Source organism: Puma concolor, chromosome D4 (genome assembly GCF_028749965.1).
Source record: "Puma concolor isolate L17-30 chromosome D4, mPumCon1.1.hap2, whole genome shotgun sequence".
Classification (NCBI taxonomy): domain Eukaryota; kingdom Metazoa; phylum Chordata; class Mammalia; order Carnivora; family Felidae; genus Puma; species Puma concolor.
In genome coordinates, this window is record NC_141679.1 from 33,261,172 (window position 1) to 33,281,678 (window position 20,507).

Consider the following 20,507-nt stretch of genomic DNA (forward strand, 5'->3'; position numbering starts at 1 on the left):
GAGAAATGAGTCTGATGTTGAATTTTTCAAAGCTTAATGAAAGCAACTTTATTAATAGTTTATATTATTTTTTACCAACGTATTCCTATTGCAAGACTTTAAGAATATAGTCAGTAATTTGGACAAAGATTCATGAAGACAAATATACAGTGGGAAGTATTACAGTGGGAAAGTGGTTAAATTAATTGAGGAATAGCCATAATGTTGCATGTATTCAGCCAGTAAAATGGAGTTTTTAAAGGATAATTCATAACTAAGAAGATGCTTATAATGTAGTTATAGGGGATAAATAGCAAGGCACAAAATTATATATGTACACAAATGGACAAATATTATATGATTTCCCCTATAATGAGGTGCTTAGAAATAATCAAGTTCATAGAGACAGAAAGTAGAATGGAGGTTACCTGGGGCTGGGAGGAGAGGGGAGTGGGGAGTTAGTGTTTAGTGGATGTAGAGTTTCAGTTTGGGATGATGAAACATTTCTGGAGAGGATGGTGGTGATGGTTGTACTACACTGTGAATGTACCTAAGTCCACTGAAATGTGTACTTAAAAATGATTAAAATTGTAATTTTATGTTATGTCTATTTTACCACAGTAAAAAGAAAGACCTCTTCCCTCCAAATGGTGTGGAATGATTGAAAAAACATGGCATGGACTGCAACACTGACCTCTTCACAAAAGGCGGCTTTGTCTGCCTCTTTAGAGAGCTCAGTTGTGCTCCATGTGAAAGAAAATGAAGTTTGTAGTTATGAAAACTAATTATGTATATATAGGAGGGCCTACTTTGTAAAAATCAGAGAAGCATAGAGATTAATCCAAATGGTAACAGCATTTAATTTTTTTTAAATCTTAATTCCAGTATAGTTAGCATACAGTTATATCCATTTCAGGTATACAATATAGAGATTAAATCCTATACATTTTTCATTTCATCATGATAAGGGTATTCTTAGTCCCCTTATTTCACCCACTCCCCACCCACCTCCCCTCTGGTAACCCATCAGTTTGTTCTCTGTAGTTAGGAGTCTGTTTTCTGGTTTGTCTTTTTATCCTTTGTTCATTTGTTTTGTTTCTTAAATTCCACATATGAATGAAATCATATGGTATTTGTCTTTCTCTGGCTTATTTTGCTTAGCATTATACTCTCTAGATCCATCCAAGTCATCGCAAATGGCAAGATTCGTTCTTTTGTATTCGTTCTTTTGTACAATATTCCATTGTATGTATATTCCATATCTTTATCCATTCATTAGTTGATGGACACTTGGGCTGGGTCCATAATTTGGCTTTTGTAAATAATGCTGCTATAAACATCAGGGTGCATGTAACCCTTTCAAATTAATGTTTACACTTTCTTTGGATAGATACTCAGTAGTGCAATTACTAGGTCATATGGTAGTTCTATTTTTAACTTTTTGAGGAAGCGCTATACTGTTTTCCAAAGTGTTGCACTAGTTTACATTCCCACCACAGTGCATGAAGATTCCTTTTTCTCCATTTCCTTGCCAACACTTGTTTCTTGTGTTTTTGATTTTAGCCATCCTAACAGGTGGTAACAGCATTTACTTCTGGGTGATGGAAATCTGGGTTGTTTTTGTTTTTTATATCTTTTTTAAAAAAATCTGTAATTTCCCCTAATGAAATTATAGTAGATACTCAGAACAAAGAATTATTAAGAAAAATAGTATTAAAGTATTTTCTATATTTGTTATCTCTACATGAAGGGTGATATGAAATATGACTTCTATTTAACAAATAGTCCAGAATTTAATCCATCCAAATATGATGCATTCCCTTCAAAAGAGTCCACTTGAGAGCCTACCATTGATTAGGATACTTGACTTACCTTTATGGCCTGGGTTGCATTCTTGTGGATATCCCTAAAGAGAGTACCTCTTCAGATTGTGGTGTTTATGAAAAGTCCGGGGACAGTCACAAATGATCTAGGGCCAAGCCTTGTGATTAGGTAAGTGGTGCTGTGAATATGTTCCTTTCTTTTTTGAAAGATGGCTTTCCTCATAAATTATTTGAATGAGGATTGGGTGGTCTAGGAAGCTCCCCAGTTTTATATTCCACCATTAAATGAAAGGTGTCTTTTCTAGTTTGTGAGAGGAAGGATCTGCCATCACCCAAACCAGCAGTTACTTACCATGCAGGGTTGTCAGTTGTAAGCAACAAAACGTGATTGTAACTAATTTAAGCAATAAACAAATATAGTGGGAAGTTATTAGGAAGCCCACAGAATCTCCAGGAATGCAAAAGGACAAGGTCAGAGAATAGGTGAAAACAAGGGAGGCTGCTCAGTTGGAGCATGGGCAGGACCAGGCCATGGACCTGGACACAGCCGCTTCCACGTGTGTGGTCAGCCTGGCCCCCTGCTGTGCCTTTGGTGCGTGGGTGCTGCTGTTATGGCTGCCACTGCTGCCTTCTGAGATTGTTCTCCCCTCTGCTGCTTCCCTGCATCTCTGATCACAGGTTCTACATCCTGAGCAGGTGCAGCCAATTGGCCAGGCCCCTGTCCATGTCTGCTGCCAGGGAGGCTGGGTAAGGGAGTATCTGGCATTTTCCCGTGTCTATAATGGCAGGCTAGCTCTTTCTCCCACTGAGACCCTGCAAGGGAGATAGGGGTTCAGATGCCAGGCAGCCAACCAAATGATAGATAGCTAGTACAATTAGTACATGGCTATCAGTCAGTCTGTTAATCCCTGCCAGAGTCCATTAATGAGCAGGTGATTATCCCTCAAAATGCCAGCAGCTGCGGGTATCAGTTTGCTCCTGGTGACTTAAGCGTTGTCCCCAAGGGGGACTGCCAGAGGCTCCAGACTATATGGCAATTAACTACTGGGAGTTCAAGTACCCTGTCTTCATGTACTACAGCTGAACTGATAGACGGGTTGCCTGCTCTGTGGTTTCTATGTGTTAGGAGCAGAGGTGGGGTTGGGTCTGGGGGGAGGATGGCAAAACAGGCATCATTCAAGGACAGCCACTTGCAGAGGTCCCTTTCATAGGCCCCAGTAAAAGTTCCAAGAACACAGTGATTTCAGAATTCAGGTAATCAGACTGGCGGCTCGTCTCGTCTCTGTAGTTGGTGGAGCAAGCGCAGGAGTCAGCCCCGACTATGGCAGGAGTGTGATATGACACCATGCTCTTGCCTGGGTTGGTGACCCATCCCAGTCCTTTCATCAGAGCCCTTTAATCATAGCCAGAAGCCCGCTCTTGACTGTGATTATGATTTCTGTCTTTAATTCTCACATCATCTATTTAGTGTTCTAGCTACAGGCTTACTGGCAGCTCCAGACACCAGTGTCTCTGTGGACGGGGCCCTGGCAGGCTTTAGGGGGGTTTACACGTCCCTGGAGGCAGTACAGCAAATGGTGAACAGCTATTTATGTCAGGTGAAGCCAGACTGCTTCTGAGGGTCCAGACAGCAACTGAAGAAAATGCATTAGTCAAAGTTTTAATGCATATAATTTCCCAGCAAAGGTGTTTACTTGCTCCAGCAACACACTAAGAACTGCATTAGGAAAAGACCTCTTTAGCATTTTACATCCTTTACATCCTTTAATAGATCTCAAATTCTAGAATGCTTTAACAAAATCCCCTAGGTCACACAGAGCTATGGGGGTGGGAGGCTGGAATCTTAATTTTTTTTTTAATGTTTATTTATTTTTGAGAAAGAGAGCATAAGGAGGGGAGGGGCAGAGAGAGAGGGAGACACTGAATCTGAAACAGGCTCCAGGCTCCAAGCACAAGAGTCCAACGCAGGGCTTGAACCCATGGACCACAGTATCATCACCTGAACCAAAATCAGATGCTCAACTGACTGATCCATCCAGGCACCCCTGGAATCTTCATTTTTAATGTGTGCCTTGATGGTTGGGACCATACTGTAAGGACCCATACTCCCTGTGCGCAGCACAGGGAAGTGTGAGCTAGCTGAAGGCCTTTAAAAGAGGGGGCAGACCATTCACTGGGGCTCTCCACAAACTAAATCCCCTCAGTTTTAGACAGGTGATTTTATTTTTCAGACTTGTGATTTTTGACAGAAACCTTTTAAACCTTTTTTTTTCTTTAAACCTGAAATCCTATTCAGAAACCCAATCTATGAATCGAATAGAAGTTCTTTTCTGGTTGAAGTGATCATGGATTTCCCTTGCAGAGACCCTGAGGTGCTCATGCCCCAGAGCTGACAGGCCTCCAGGTGTGGTCAAGAGGCCCTCTGTCCCTGGGCATTGGTGGCTCCTCTAGTGTCTCACACGGATGGTCAGTAAACAGACACTGGATTAGTGACTCTGGAGACACCTGCTTTGGAGAGACCAGGGGAACCTCAGTGTCAAACCTTCCAGCTTCTTTTCATCAACCTATGTGCTTCTGCTTCCATTCCTGTTTGGATGCTTTGTACTCCATGTAGTCATAGAAGGTTTCTAGCAAACTCAAAATTTTGAGACAGCTGGTGAGTTGAAACCATTTCTCTATGGAGGAAACTAGATGTTACGGAAATAAACCTTTTTATGTTTTACTATGAGCTGCCTTAAATCCTTTTTGGAAAGTAGCTGGGGTGTAAACAGTGAATAATACTTACTAAATGAAGTTATATGCAAATCAAAATAAAACCACTTCCAGCTAACTGACCTGGCAGAGGATGAGAAGGACGCCTCCTGGTGGTGGAGGAGGGAAGGAGTTCACACCCAATTTTATGTTGTATATTGTAGTTGGATGGTTATTTTTCTTTCTTCTTCTCCTATGAATAAAGAAAAAAAGAGTTCTGAAAGCAAGAAGATTGAGAAAGATAACTGCAATGTCTTTACTAGATTCTGTCATGGTTTTGGGGGCTGACACAGAGTAAACTTAGTGGAGGCTGAGCTGTACATTGGCTCTTTGAGGTCAGGCACTGGCAATACCAAATTGGGACTTGTGAGTAAAGGGCAAATGGACAGGTAGGACAGATAACACACTGTATCTCAGACATTTTTTTCTCAAACACCTTTTTAAAAAATAATTATTTCTCACATGGTAATGTTGCATACATTTAATTTATCAAGGTATGTTTTTATGATAAATTGCTCAAGTATCTTCATGTTTTCCTTAGACCACATTTCTGTGGCCATTGCCATACCTCAGTGATATGGTACTTAAAATTTCAGGTCAGGATTTGTTGTGAAGATTTATTTTAAAGGTTAGAAAATCTCTGATGAAGGTCAGATCTCTAAAACTAAGGACCTAAGTCTCCTGCTTGGCAGTTGTTTTTGGTAGGTGAGTAAATGGGGAGTGCATGTTCTGTATTCCACAAGGCCTTGAATTCCCTCCATTTGGATTAAATAAGGGCCCAATAAATAGAATTTATCCTGCCTGAGGAAAAGCAAAAGAGACAACGGAGTCAGGATTTAGAGACTGAAAAGATCTTCTTCATTACTAATAAAGCAGATGTTGTAGTGTGTGGTTTTATATCTGTGGGCAAACAAAGTTCCTAATACTGCATCTGAGGATCAGACAGGCCTCCTAGTGACAGGGTTTCAGGACACCACCAGCTCCTCTCTATGGAAGGAACAGAGCAGGACTTGTGCTCTCTGCCCACAGGGTGGTTCCAAAGAGAAAGAGAACGTGAGGGGGTAAAGCCACAATTACCAAGCTTTACTGGTTCACAGCCCCTGGGTATCTCAGCACAAATTATATATATATATATATATATATATATATATATATATATATATATATTCTCTCTCTCTCTCTCTCTCTCTCTCTCTCTCTATATATATATATATATATATATATATATATATATAATTTATTATCAGGTTAGCCAACATACAGTGTATACAGTGTGCACTCTTGGTTTTGGGGATAGATTCCCATGATTCATCGCTTAGATACAACACCCAGTGCTCATCCCAACAAGAGCCCTCCTCAATGCCCATCACCCATTTCCCCTTCCCCTGCTCCCCCCATCAACCTTTAGTTTATTCTTTGTATTTAAGAGTCTCTTATGACTTGCCTCCCTCTCTGTTTGAAACTATTTCCTCCCTTCCCTTCCCCCATTGTCTTCTGTTAAGTTTCTCAAGTTCCACATATGAGTGAAAACATATGATATTTTTTTCTGACTTATTTCACTTAGCATAATACCCCCCAATACCATCCCAACTGTTGCAGATGTCAAGATTTCATTGCCAAGTAGTATTTCAGCACAATTTTTTTTACAGTGTCCACAGTTCCATGTATTAAGTGAGTTAGGTCTAAACAACTTAAGAGTAGTAGTGGTAAGCTGGGTGTCTGACAAGTGTCACTGGGTTTCCCCTGAAAATATCCCACAGAGCCCCTGTGAGTTTGCTGTGGTGCCCCAGGGCTCTATGGTGCATAGTTTGGAAAATGTCATATCCTTGAGAACTCAACAACAAAGTTCAATCACTGCTTATTCTCTTGGAAGAGTGGATGAATGAGAGAGTGGAAAAGAAACCAGGAACATTTACCCCAATGGAGCTTCCTCCACATGGAAGAAAACTTGATGAGAGGGAAGAAACATACTCTTGTGCCCCCTCCCCCATTCCCCACTCTGATAGGTTTCAGCTCAGTTACCCCTGAGCTGATATCACTTCCCAGGCTAGCAGACTGGATAGTGTCTATTTAGAAGCTGCACCTTCCAGTGTTCTTAGTACCAGGTTCATCTTTGGAAGGGAAATGGAAAGTAAGAGGATAACCCCAGGGACATAGCTAGAAAACATTTCTATAGCCTGCCCTTTCAATTCTGCATGCCCTAAGGCCAAATATTATGAAGGCCAAGGAGAAACTTATCTTTGTTTAACTAAGTTAGATGCAGACTGTCAATTCTATAGAGCTTCTGAGCACACAAGTTTCTCTTTGCCTGTAGCTTTAAATGGAAGTGAATCTGCAGTGAGGAAAATGAACAGCTGAGCCTCTCATGTGTATTCTGAATCCAACAATAAAATGTCCACTTCTTTATAATGCAAAATTTCTATTAGTAATGGAAAGGAATAGAGGGTGGATTTCTAGTCCTAAACAACTAAGTATTTCCTGTGTGCGCCTCTCATTTAAACCATAGAACCATGCCCAGTCTGCATTTATAGCTTGATTGATCAAGTGTGCATTTCAATCAGTCATATTGGCCTCATCAGTAAAATACTGGTATTAGCAAAACACGAATTGCTAAATGTGCAAAAACTTTACCAAAGAGGTCAAGTATTTAATTCATTTGTATTGAAATTTCACTCTGTCATACCCAATACATACAAATTTAAGAGTTTACAAACTATGTTTGTGAAAACATTTTATTTGACCTGTTACCTCCCTTCCCTGCCAAAAAGCAAGCACCTTCCAGGGTGGACTACTGGGTTTTTCTCTGAACCCCTGCCTTAGGAGGAAGCACTGTTGAGTCCAAGACATGAGTGAGAAGAAGATGGGTTTTGGATGGCCACCATGGATGCCTGTAGAAGGAAGAGGGCTGGTCACTTAATGGACAGCCAATAGAAGCATGACTTTCTGGGGAGGTCCAAGGGTCTTCCGAAGAGGCCTGCTAAACAGCACACAACCCTCCCAGCCTCACCTGCCATGCTGCAGATGCTTCTTGCTTTCCTTTCCCTTGTTGCTTTGTCACATCCTGACAGCTCGGACCTCACTGTGCTCCTCCCTGGCCCCACTTTCACCTAGCTATCCCACTTCTTATCCTCCTATTAAGCTTCACTCCTCCAGAGATGCTGATAACCTAAAGGAGCCTCCTTGGAGGCTCAGTTTCCTTGCCAGTAAAATGGGGATAATTAATAATCTCTGCTTACTTTGTGGACTGATTATGAGGATCGAATGAGTTGTGTGTTAGAGCATTTAGTTGACTGCAAAAATGCTATATAAATGTCAGGTGTTGTAAATCATGAGCTGGTCTATTCTTCAGCTAAAGGACTTTCCATGCATAGTTTAGTTACCCTCTGAACAGTTCTTTGTCAAGTAGCAAATGTAAATGCTGCTGTTTTTTTCCTGCTTGGCTTATGGTGGCTCCTTTGCAACTTTATGATGTAGGCTGAATCTTTAAGTACTCCTTTGGCTCATATCTCTTCCCCTGAACACCCATGCAAGATCATAATCCATAAAACAGAGGCAATAACTCCTTTTAATTGCCAGGAGTTCATCATTTGCTAAGTTCTAAATGCAGTCACTTAGACACTTGCCTTGAAAAGCCTGTCTGTGTTTCTTCCACAGAGCCGAGACTGTGTGAAACTGGGCCCTCCTGCTGAGGGAGAAGTTGTCCAAGTCAAGTGGCCTGATGGCAAACTCTATGGAGCAAAATATCTGGGATCAAATGTTGCCCACATGTACCAGGTGAGTGCTGTCCTGTGTGAGATGTTCACTGAGAGGAAGCCAGAGGGCACATGTATATCCAGTATGCTGCTGATGAATAGGCCACATGAATTTGGAGCACCTCTTCTTTTTTAAAGGAGGCAAAGGTTCAATGTCTGATGGCACAGATATTGGAGTTTTATTACCAAATTCAACACTGGGAAACTCTATTAGCATTTGATGAGTGGTTTAATTGTAAAGAATATAGGTAGACCCCAAAGATAAGCGACTGGATGGTAGGCTGCTTTCTTGTGTTTACATCATATGGGGAGAGACTAATTGGCTGATTTATCTCACTGTATGCCAAGACAGTGATGGCTGTTCATCAGCTAGTAGCCCCTGAGTTGGTGGCTTTTACTTGAGAGACTTACCTCCATTGGGTGTCTCAGCAAACCTAAATCAACTGTGTGTTGACACAGTTGTGGCCGTTTGTCCACTTAAACTTAATGGAGTGCTTATTTAATGAAAAGTAGAGCTATTGGTTGGATATTCTGTTAACTAGGGAACTCTGCATATTATTAAAGAGTGCATATGCAATTAAACTGAAAATATTTTATCTCTGTCAGAAATGAGAATGAGTTAAACTCTAACAAAACAACATGGATGGCAGATGTGCGTTTGTATTCCTTCAGACTTTTTTTTAAAGTTTATTTATTTATTTTGAGAGAGACAAAGAGAGATAGAATGAGCACAGGAGGGGCAGAGAGAGAGAGGGAAGCAGAGGATCCAAAGTAGGCTGTGCACTGACAGCAGAGAGCCCAGTGCTGGGCTCAAACTCACGAACCATGAGATCTTGACCTGAGCCAAAGTCAGATGCTTAACTGAGCCACCCAGGTGGCTCTCCTTCACAAGGAGAACACATTTATTAGAATCCATACATTGTAGTACTTTCAGTAACATGATGGCAGAAATCAACATTCTCAAGCTAAGCAGTAGAGCAAAAACAGGAAGATTGAAGTTAAAAGAAGAAAAGAGTAAGAAGGTTCAGGCCTATTAAGTTAAAAACAGCTGGAGAATGATAAGACTGCCAGTTTCAGCTTAGAATTGTTCAAAGACTGATAAGGGGCAGGGGTTTAAGTGGCAGAGTACATTATAAGACACTGAATCAGGAACTAGAGCACAATGTAATTAAAGGGGTTCAAAGAAGTTTAGGAAACGAACATTTTTTTAAGGCCTAGAAAAACCCAAGGTGAGCAGGTAGGAGAGCACATTTATGTGTATGTTGTAGGTGTGTGTACTGGTGCACATATGTGTGCATGTGTGTGTCAAGGCTGTTTTCCCCTTTGTATTGGTCTATAGTGTTAAGTTGCAGATTCAGGTCATTTGTGATAGGGTAGGTGCTGGAGTTTCTTTGCATCAGAACATCCAGAATTAGGCAAAAAACATAAGACAGACTGATAATAGTGGAGACTCCTAGAAAAGAAGCATTACTACATGATTCAAAAGAAAATAATGACATTTAATTAAACAATAAATGTAAAAGTGAAGCATCTTACATGTAGCAAAACTTAGCTACATGAAAAGTATCACAGTGAGGACCCGATGAAATTCAGGCTAATTAGTAATCAGTATGTTAACTTAAGTGGAATTTATGATGGCCTATCAACATAGAACTATAAGCATATTTATAGACTCCATGAAAAAGTTAAGACTAATATTAAAATTATCTCTCAAGTACAAGGAATTTAAAATTCCTCATTAAACCAAGTGCCCTTTTGAGATCATTTTGTGTTTTGTGTCTAACTGTTCAGCCTCATCATTGAATAAGCAAAGATGTTCACAAAAAAGATACAAATAAAATACCTATTGCACAGAGCTAAATATGCTAAGTGTGTGCACTTTTTTTGACCCTCACAGTAGCCCTGCAAGATAAATGTTTTTGACTCCTATTTTACAAATGAGGGTAAAAAGGTTACATGAATTTAATAATTTGTTGAAGATCACACAGCTGGTAAAGGGAAGGACCAGAGTTTACTCTAAGCTGTGTCCCAACTAGGGTGAACAACCATCCTAGCTTGTGAGGGACTGTCCCTAATTTTAGCACTAGAAGTCCTGCATCCCGGGAGACCCCTGGGTCCTGGGATGATTGGTCATCACACCATACTCCCTTTCAGTTTTATAATTGCCTTTTTCGCTTTTCAGAATTTTCAAATGATCTAAAACAGAAGAAAGGTAGGCACAAGTACTTCTAGCTGTGCTATCAAAATGTATAAATGAGATGACACCTTGGCCTAATTAAATATTAAAGAAACCACTCTGCTAAAATAAGGCCAGGAAGAAAAGCCTTCCCATCTCAGCCTTCTGGGAAGTAACAGGGAGAGCTCTCCTGTGACCGAGACCTAATTCCAACCGATTGTTTCAGCTTAGTCAAATGTGTGTAGTACATGGATAAAAAGAAAATTATATTTTTATCCTAATTTTAGTATTTTTTGAAGTCCAGCAGATTTTTTTTTATTATTAACCTAGTACAGCTGCAAAGTTTCACTTACCTTTTAACCAGAAATACAAGCCTATTTTTATTGCTTACACCTAAAGAATTCAGACAGACAACTTAGGAACTTCAAAAATGTCATAAGTGGCTCAGGGTTAGAACATATTAGATATTGTGCCCTGAGGGCACCTGGGTGGCTCCGTCGGTTAAGTGTCTGACTTTGGCTCAGGTCATGATCTCACGATTCATGAGTTCGAGCTCTGCATTGGGCTCTTTGCTGTCAACACTCAGAGCCTGCTTCAGATCCTCTGTCCCCTTCTGTCTCTGCCCCTGCCCCACTTGCACTCTCTGAAAGTAAATAAATATTAAAGAAAAGAGAGAGAGAAATGGAGTAAAAGAAGGGTGCCTGGGTGGCTCAATCAGTTAAGTGTCTGCCTTGGCTCAGGTCACAATCTCGGGGCTTGATGAGTTCAAGCCCTGCATCAGGAATTCTGTCTCTTCTCTCTCTCCTTTCTTGGCACCTACCCTGCTTGTGCTCACTCTCTCAAAATAAATAAATAAACTTAAAAAAAAAATATATTGTGCTCTGATTGCATCCCTTTTGTTGTTTGCTCCTGATAGAGCTCATGTGTGGTTTAAGACTAAATCAAGACCAATTACTTTGAATAGGGAATTTGATGAATTTCCCCCAGATGCCCTTGGTTTCTTTTAACCAGTGTCACTTACTTTTCTCTGACAAAATCTTCTAAAATGTTGAAAATACTGGTTATGCAGTTATTTGATGCCATTTGATTTACTTGAATAAAAAGTTTTAAATTTCATTTTAGATGAAAGTTTTCACCCATTATTGTGGTTTTACATGTTATGAGGTTGAGAACCTGGGATTTTTCTGGCCAAATGGTTGAATTTTATAGGAGTTTTGAACGTTCTCTAATAACTTGAGAAATTACTTTATCCTGGAGGATTATTATACAAGAGTAAATATATCATCATTTGTCCCTCTTAGGGTGTCAGAGCCTCTTAAAGAAACAAATGGTACTGACAGGCCCAGCTCTTAATGCCAAATTGGCCATAATTTCATATTCGAAGAAATCATTGAGGAGCCGCTGTGTTTCTTTGTTTTTGCTTTGGGGGTAGGGGGAAGGGATAAAGTTTTCATATCACATATTCCAAGACACTCATTTTCAAGAATTTTGGCCTGTTTGAAAGCATATGTTGTTAGTTTAATAAAGGGAAAGAGCTTTTCTTTGTTCTTTAGCTGTTGGCTGGTCCTCTTGTTTGTTCTGCTTGATCCTTTTTCCCTTTTTTTAGTTACTTAGAACCTTGAAAAAAATGGTGAATGCTTCTTTGTGTATGTATGTGTATATGTGATATTGTGTGTATGTTTTGTTGTATGCATGATATCTTATTTCTCATTAGGTTGAATTTGAAGATGGATCCCAGATAGCAATGAAGAGAGAGGACATCTACACTTTAGACGAAGAGTTACCCAAGAGAGTGAAAGCTCGTTTCGTAAGTGCTGGCAAATACCCCTTGGGGATCCACCATGTGAATCTCTCATCCTCTCCCTCTGTTTCCCAAGCCCAGCAGGAAGCATACTTAGGCATTTGGATTGATTTCCAGAAAGCCAATGCAACTTTTCCCTTACTTATGCAAGCCTAAAATTTGGCCCCAAATGGGAAACCAGTGTAGGTTTCTTGTTTTTCTTTCTAATGAAGTCAAATGATGTTAACATTTATTGGCATACCAAAATAGTTGTTGAATATGTACTTATAATCATGTCATCAGAAGCAACATTAAAGGAAGTTTTCAATAGTTGTTTAAAAGGGACACAGTATAAGTGAGCATCTGGTTTCCTATAGCCGTATCATATACATTAACTTCTCTCCAAAAACTCATTAATATGTCAGTTCATAATTAAACCAAGCTCTCACTTTTATAACTAAAGGAATTTTAAAAAGCTCCAAAAGTAGTTGTGGGAATACTAAAGCAGTTTCTAAAAAGAAAAAAAAGAAAGAAAGAAAATGTTTTTAGTTTCAAGCTTTACACATTCCATTAAAAGACAAATAAACATGGACAAATAATCAAAACTGAAGTTGTTAAAAAATATAATTCACAATAACTTAGATTTCATTATTGTATCATAAAATATTTAGTGGACCCTGAAATGAAGTCAATTTTATTCATTTAGAATTGCATCTACTATATCTGAAAAATGATAAATCCTGAACAGGGAAATTTGAAAGAATGGGATTTTTTTGACTAAAATGAATTTTGTTTCCAGAATAAATGACACCCTTAGTTTTCAGCACATGCTTATGATATACTTTTCTGCAGTGATAGTTACCTTAATCTGGAAAATCCTTGGATTCCTTAAGTCTTCAGTTGTATATTTAGTTCCTTTTCCTGTCAGGTGGGATTCTGGGAACAGGGTAACTGCACCACGTGTCAACTGTCTTTCTGAGCTGCATCCTTGAGAGGAAGGTCCTTCACAGTGAAATTGTCAAGAGAAGAGTGACAGTACAGCAGTGGTACCTGCCCAATGAGAAATGTGGCACATAGGGGACCCAAACACCTAAAAATAGATTAACTGCCAGATAAACTGCAGGGAAAGAGAAAATCAAATATTCCTGTTGTAAAGACATTGGCTAAATCCTAACAAAGATCTAAAAAAGTCTGGATAGCTTGTCCAGCCCTACATCTTTAAATCTCTGAAGAACAACTTTTCCTCTTCAGGATGCTAAAGATGGCTACCTTTCATGTTGTGCTCCTGTCTTCCATCGATTCTCCCTCATCTCCCTGCCCTTCCTTGCCCCCCACTCCTTTATTTATTCATTTATTTATTTACTCACTCACTCACTCACTCACTCACCTAGAGATTAAAAGATGGGGAATGGAGTAGGCAGTCCTCTGTAAGTCACTCAGGTCTTTGGTTTTCTAATGTGTGTATGATTAAGCACCAGCTAGGTCTTGTGGATTTAAAATACTGTTTCTTAATCACACTAAAAGAATGCTTTTTTTGCTTTTTGTTCAGATCATAATCTCTTTGTTCCATAATAGATTTGGCTCCAATACCAGGTTGCCTTCCTACATAGCTTTATTCAAACCCAGCTCCTGAATTTCCTAAGATCCATTTCTCTGAACAGTCATACCAACATCCAACTTTTTTTTTATTCTCAGAGAATTTTTTAATTAAAAATAAAAGTCAGTGAAAAATATATAAATCATGTATATTATCTGAATGTAAACTGTTATATCAAATAGTTGAGCCTAGTAGAAAATATCTTTAGGAGCAAAGGCTCACAGTCATTAAATCCAGTTTGCTACCTCTGTTTTTATTGAATCAAAGACTCCTCTGCTCCTGTTATAGCAAACCAGCTTTTCCTTCAGGTTAGTATATCACCCTCAGGCCCTTGGTTGGTCTATGACTGCTATTTTTTTTTTCCAGTTGGTGAAACAAATCTAATTGGAAAAGTCATTGATGGAAGATATTTTATGATTAGAGAAATCTCTTTTGTTTTTCTAAAGGAGGGGGTGGGCTAGCAGCCTCACTGCTAAACAGGAGGCCTCATATTTTAATGACTTCTGCTCACCCAGACACACGCTGACTTGGGAAGAAATTTTTCAAAAGAGTCAGCAGTCCACCTCAGTGATTTTGCGGGGGTTCTTTCCCACTAACTTCAGAAACGGCCCCATTACCTTTTATTGTCTCACAGAATAACCATGGCAACAGTGCATAATTAAGTAGAGCTGCTGGTAAATCGGTTTTATTATTGTATTTGAAAGGCTGACTTTTGCTGTTCTCGCACAATGGCAACACTTTCATAGATGTTTTATTTTCTCTTTTGATAACTTTAGCACTTACAAAAGGGAAAGATTACTCAGAGGAAGTGCTTTGCCAAGAATGAATGAAACAAAACTGTTTTCTCCTAATGGCAGAGGGTGCCCAACCAACTCATAATCTTTTAGTTATTTTCTTCCCAAGTGAAACAAGGGAGTGTCTGGGGGACCCGTGCAGGTAGCCTGTTACCCTGAATAACCATCTCATGAACTGTCAGGGAACATGCCTGCTGTGCACGTAGCTCCATTTTTTTAGTTTTCGAGCTTCTTTGTAACTGTTCCATTGTTTATCTCTTCTTCATGATTGACCATGTGTTTCAAGCCCTCAAAACTGGACTCTGCCTCTGTCACCAACCAGGGGAGGTGGCCTCAGTGATAGTGAGATCCACTGTGCATTGGTATTGTCAGGAGTGATCTACCTCAGTGAAAACCAGTTGGAAATGCATTTTAGAAGGCAAAGCAGTAGGGAATTAGGAAGCGAAAATAGTCTCCTAACGTGGCCTTTACCTGAGCATAACAGAAAAAGCCCACATTCCTTCACCTAGCTAACAATTAAGCAGTGACTGAGTGCTGGGCATGTTGCTTGGTGTGGAGAACACATAAAATTCTGAACTCAGTGTCTAATATCCTCACCCTCAAGGGGTTCAAGGAATCCCCAGTGGGGAGAAACTTACCTGCCCCTCATCTCTGCCACTGACCTCATTCTGTGGCATTGACTTGTAAAGTCTGACTGGAACCAGAAGAAGAGCCCTTGAGTCTGCCTGTGGCAGAGAAAATAGAAAGCTTCCATGCAAAGGAAAAAGTACGTCTAATGACAGAAAAGCATGAGCCAGTGAGACATGGTCAGGAACTGCAAATAATTCTATTTGACCAGAACGTGGCATAGGATTATGCCAGGTTTTGTAGGTCCAGCCTAGGGATCTCAGGTGCCATCTTAAAGGCAGCAAGGCTGTTGAAAGATGATAAGCAGGGATGTCATGGGATCAGACAGTTTGTAAAGCACTTTCTTCCAGTGGTTCTATAGAACAAACTCGGGGGGGTGCAGCATTTGCAGTGGTTTAGCAGAGGAAATGTGAAGGCCTGCACCAGGGAGTCAGCCAGAATAAAGAAAGGAGGGAGGGCTACAAGAAATATGCAGAAGGGATCCTGGACTTGGTGGGGGCGGGGGACATTACCAATGACTACAGTGCAGCTAGATGGATAGGATAGGTAGGCCATGTGTGCAGTATGGGAAGGACAGTAATGGGGAGGGAAGACTGAGTTCAATGTAGGGCAGCTTGATGTGAGGTGCCTCTGGGGTCAACACTCTGAGACGCCTCCTGGGCAGTTGGATGTGCAGGCCTGTGCACAGGAGGGGGTCTGAACTGGAGTGAGAGGGGTGAGCATCCTTGGAGAAGAAGCAGGAATTAAAGCCATGAGTATGGGTGTGAGGGGTCAGAGAGCATATGTGGAGAGGAGAAGTGCAAAATGCCAGGAGCCTCAGAGTTGAACAGATAGTTAAGAAAGAAGAACCCCTGAGACATCAATAGTCAGAGCCAGAGGAAGAAGAGAGGCAGGAGGAAGGCCTTATCAATGTCAGATAAGTGAGCTGCCAGCAATACTTAAGTAACAGAAATAGTCAAATAAATTTAGGATGGAAAAGTGTCATAGAAAGTGGACTGGAGCAAGGACAGTTTCAGGGAAGGTGTACGGGCAGAGGCCCAGAGGTAAATCGGAATTGGGGCGAATTAGAGATGACTGTTGACAAATTTGTCAAAAACTTGGTTGGGCATGAGCCAGAGGGGAGGTGGAGAGTGAGGGAGATTTAAATGAGAAGACTTCAGTGCTGCTTCTGCTGGGGCAAGGTCCCTGGGGGTGAGGCTACATGGAGTCAGGAGCCTGGCTGAAGCAGGTGGGGAGCCTCCAAAATCCTGGGCCTGTGGCCTGGCCTCTGCACCCCATCCTGAGTTGGTTGGATCAGATCTTTGTCCATTCTTGTCATGGTCAAATGCTGTGCCTTCTGCACTGTGATGCTGGCTCTTTCTAGTCCACAGCCTCTGATATGCGATTTGAAGACACATTTTACGGAGCAGACATAATCCAAGGGGAGAAAAAAAGACAGAGAGTGCTGAGCTCCAGGTTTAAGAACGAATATGTGGATGACCCTGTGTACCGCACATTTTTGAAGAGCTCTTTCCAGAAGAAGTGTCAGAAGAGACAGTAATCTGCATATACTGCTGTAGGCAACCAAGCAAGTTGGGCCGGAAGAAGAAAGATGAAGGGACAGCCTTGGGGCCAGCGATGTGTTTCACTGGGGTAGGTGGCGGGGGTGTTTCTGACAGTGGAAAATTAGGCTTGCCAGAGTTTGTCACCCAAACCACAGAGTACAAGTGTTACTAATTGGACACAACAATCTGAAGTCATCCCCTAGTCCTGCTTTCACTTGTGAGCAATTGTCTTCGATGATCCCAAAGAACTTTTCTAAGTAAAAGGAAATAATAATGAATCACCCACCAAAAAAAGCCACTGCCTGAGGAGGCGGGTCCCACATGTGACCTAATTAGGCCTTTAGTCAGGAAACACATGGAGACTTTTCTCCACAAGCCCAGCAGGTGGGAGCCTCCATACCCAGGTAGGAGGGTGATCATTTATATATTTTCCACAGTCAGGGAAGGACTCTCACTTATTTAAATGGCAGTTTTTATAAAACATTTTTAAAATACAAATGGCCTGTATGGTAATGAGATTTACCCGTGTGCTATCTGTAATTTCCCTTGTACAGAACTTTTACAATTTTTTATATCCCTATTACTTTTGATTGTGTCTGATGAGAACTGAGTTGTTGGCCTTTGTGAAATTTTTGGCTCTTGAGAAAGAATTCTTATGAACTGTATGGGAATTTTATATATTTAAAGAGGGAGATCTGGGGCGGTTATTTTTAAACACTTTTTTTTCATAATATTCTGAGTAGATATTTATAAAATATATTTCTTTCATTATGTGTTTGTAAAATTAGAGTTTAAATAAATATGCTTTGATGCATAGTTTTCAACTAATATGATTTTTCCTTTTTAAAACAGCTTGAAAATGTACTAGTGTTTAAAAATAAAGATTTCCATTTTCTCCAATTCTGTCTTCTGACTTGCTTATTTGTTTAGGTTTATTTTTTTTTAATATTTTTATTTTTGAGAGAGAGAGAGAGGAGAGAGAGCAAGAACATGTGAACACGAGCTATGGAGGGGCAGGGAGAGAGGGAGACACAGAATCCGAAGCAGGCTCCAGGCTCTGTGCTTTCAGCACAGGGCCTGACACAGGGCTCTAATGTACGAGCTGTGAGATCATGATCTGAGCCAAAGTGGGATGCTTAGCTGACTGAGCTACCCAAGTGTCCCTGTTTAGGTTTAAATCAACAGAAAAACAGGTTTTCCTTAGGAGTTGGCTATGAAGACATATCAAAGTTTGTCAGGCCCTTCTTTGATCACAGACTTTTTACATAACTGGACACATTGCACAGATGTTTCAGGCAATGTCACTGGGCATAAAGGCTCTTCAGCCTGCCCATGGTGCCCATTAAAGTGTTTCCCTCAGCTCCTTCTAGGCCTTGAAGAACTCTGATCACCTAGAATCTGGAGTTCCTTTCATCCCAGGTTTCTTGGTCCCCAGTTCCCTTTAGAAAAGGCTGTGTGGACCCTCCAGTCCCTTGCCTCTCTTCGTAGATGAGCTGTAGAGAACAGGCAGGGAAGGGATTGACGAGGGTCACACAGTCCTTAGTGACTGCTTCAGTTAACTGTGGCTGCAGTCATGCTGCTTAACAAACAACTGCAGCATCCCAGCGGCCTGCAGTGGGAAGTGCTTGTTTTTCTTATGGGCCTGCAGTCTAAGCTGGGTTTGGCTGGGCAGCTGTGCTGACCTCACCTTGGGTGAGCTCACATGTCTGCTCCACATGTCTCCCATCATCCCACTGGACCCAGTGGACTAGCTCAAGTGTGTTCTTCTCATGTCAATGGCAGAGCCTGGAGAGCAGGTGAGCCCAGCTGAGTAAGCATATTTCAGTCCTCTCTGTGGTGCTGGTTAACACACTATGGGCCAAAACCCAGAGCCAAGGATTGGAGGGCATTTCAAGGTTTCATGGCAAAAAGTGTGGATGTATGGTGTTACTGGGTAGAGAGTAAAGAAGTAAAACAGTAATAACAGAACCACAGTTAAATCTCAGTTCTCCAGACCGCCTGCTGGCTGAGTGCTCATTTTCCAGAGTGCTTCATGCCTGAACTCTGAACTAGGGAAAGACCACCAGTCTTACTTTTACAGGGACTGAGCACTCCACATTCCCTACCAGTATCATCATATATTTTATCAAGTAATCAAGCTTGTGTTTTCTGTCTCCAGGTTTTGAATGAAACTGACCTGCCTTCTCCACAATATGCCAGGAAAGTAGGCCTGTGTAAAGCATTAAAAGGAATTAATCTAAATAGGATCATTCGTTCTGTACAAGTTTGCCTGTCAGCAAGATTTCTGATTGGCTGCCGCAGGGAGAAAATGTGCAGAGTTCTATGTGATCTCAAATACAGCTGTTTTTTATAGGCTCACTTAACTAATGTTCCTATAACCAAGTACAGCTGTATATGGCCTTAGCAAAATGATGCTGGCCACAGATGCACTCTGGCTCTTGAAAGAGACACCTTCGTTTCACGGCATTCTGCGTAAAGCCATTATTAGCTCTATGACCAGACAGATCATTAAAGCTTTTTCACTTACTATATGACACTTCAATTGTAATTTTAATTTCTTTGTGTTACACTAACTGCATTTTTAGTGTGTATGTGTAGCATGAAATCAGTTGAAGGCTAGCTTCTGGTATTAAAAAAATTGCTAGCTGTGACAATTCTAATGTAAATCTAATTGCAAGCCCTTTCTCTGGAGGTTAGAGGATTAATATAAACTGCCTGGCATATTTCACAACATTTTAGTTCCTTTATTTGTGTTTGAAATAAGAACAATGTGATTCTTGTCAGTTTACTTTTATTAAGGTGCTTTTGTTTAGTTCATCTAGAGAGAAATTGAGAAGAAGCCTCCATTAAAATATAACATGGCTTCTTGGAATACATTATAAATTGTTACTGGCTAATAGCATATGGAAACATGAAGACTCAGAATACAAAATAATTAGGAGGAATGGTTCTGCCACTTCTCCCTGAACCCATCCAGTGTGAAACAAGGCTGACATGCATATGGTACCATAAATGACTGGGAGGTCTTATGAGTAATCATATTGGAGTGTCTATGCTGCAAAATAACATTGTGCTTTATTTTTGCCTTTAAGTAAAAGGAATCTGAAATGAAACTATCTTTATTTCAGATATTAATCAGCCTCATAAACGTGAAGCTACTAGAGGCATGAAGTAATTATGACTGATTGGTTTCAAGACTCAATTGTACTACAGACTCTTTCTGAGAATTCAGATGTGCACTCATTGAAAGTGATACATGGTCTTTTGCCCAGTATGTTGCAGAGACATAAACCACTGACTGGTTGGGAGGACTCCCGGCCTCAGATGAGGTCTGAACTCTACAGCAAGTGGAGTCCTCCACCCTCAGAAGGTGCAGGACCTCTTGAAGAAATTGAACTTTATGAAGAGATTCTGATATTAATGATGTATTGAGTATCTATTTTGAATTCCCAGCCTTGTAGACTCATTAGTGGCATTTATTTACCTTATTTAACTTCCCCAAGAAATCAGTAAAGTATCATTCCTCGCTTTCATGGAAGAAAACTAAGGCTTAGGTTAAGTAACCTCTAAATCGCTCAACTTTTGTGATGCATGAAGAAAAAAAGGATTCTAAACCTAACCCAAACAAAAGACATTAGATAGACAACTCTGAAGCTCAAGACAGGAGTACTGGAGATGTAAATG

General features: G+C 40.6%; 1 protein-coding gene across 21 annotated transcripts in view; it reads left to right on the forward strand.

The window, feature by feature from the left end:
* KDM4C (lysine demethylase 4C) overlaps positions 1-17,723 on the forward strand; it is a 440,224-nt gene extending 422,501 nt beyond the window's left edge. For all 21 annotated transcript variants that reach the window (XM_086685236.1, XM_086685237.1, XM_086685231.1 and 18 more), the window contains 3 exons: positions 8,208-8,327; positions 12,196-12,288; positions 16,643-17,723. In XM_086685236.1, coding sequence (XP_086541362.1) covers positions 8,208-8,327; positions 12,196-12,288; positions 16,643-16,819 — 390 coding nt within the window. In that variant the 3' untranslated portion in view covers positions 16,820-17,723. The remainder of the gene's footprint in view (positions 1-8,207; positions 8,328-12,195; positions 12,289-16,642) is intronic.
* Positions 17,724-20,507: the final 2,784 nt, after the last annotated feature.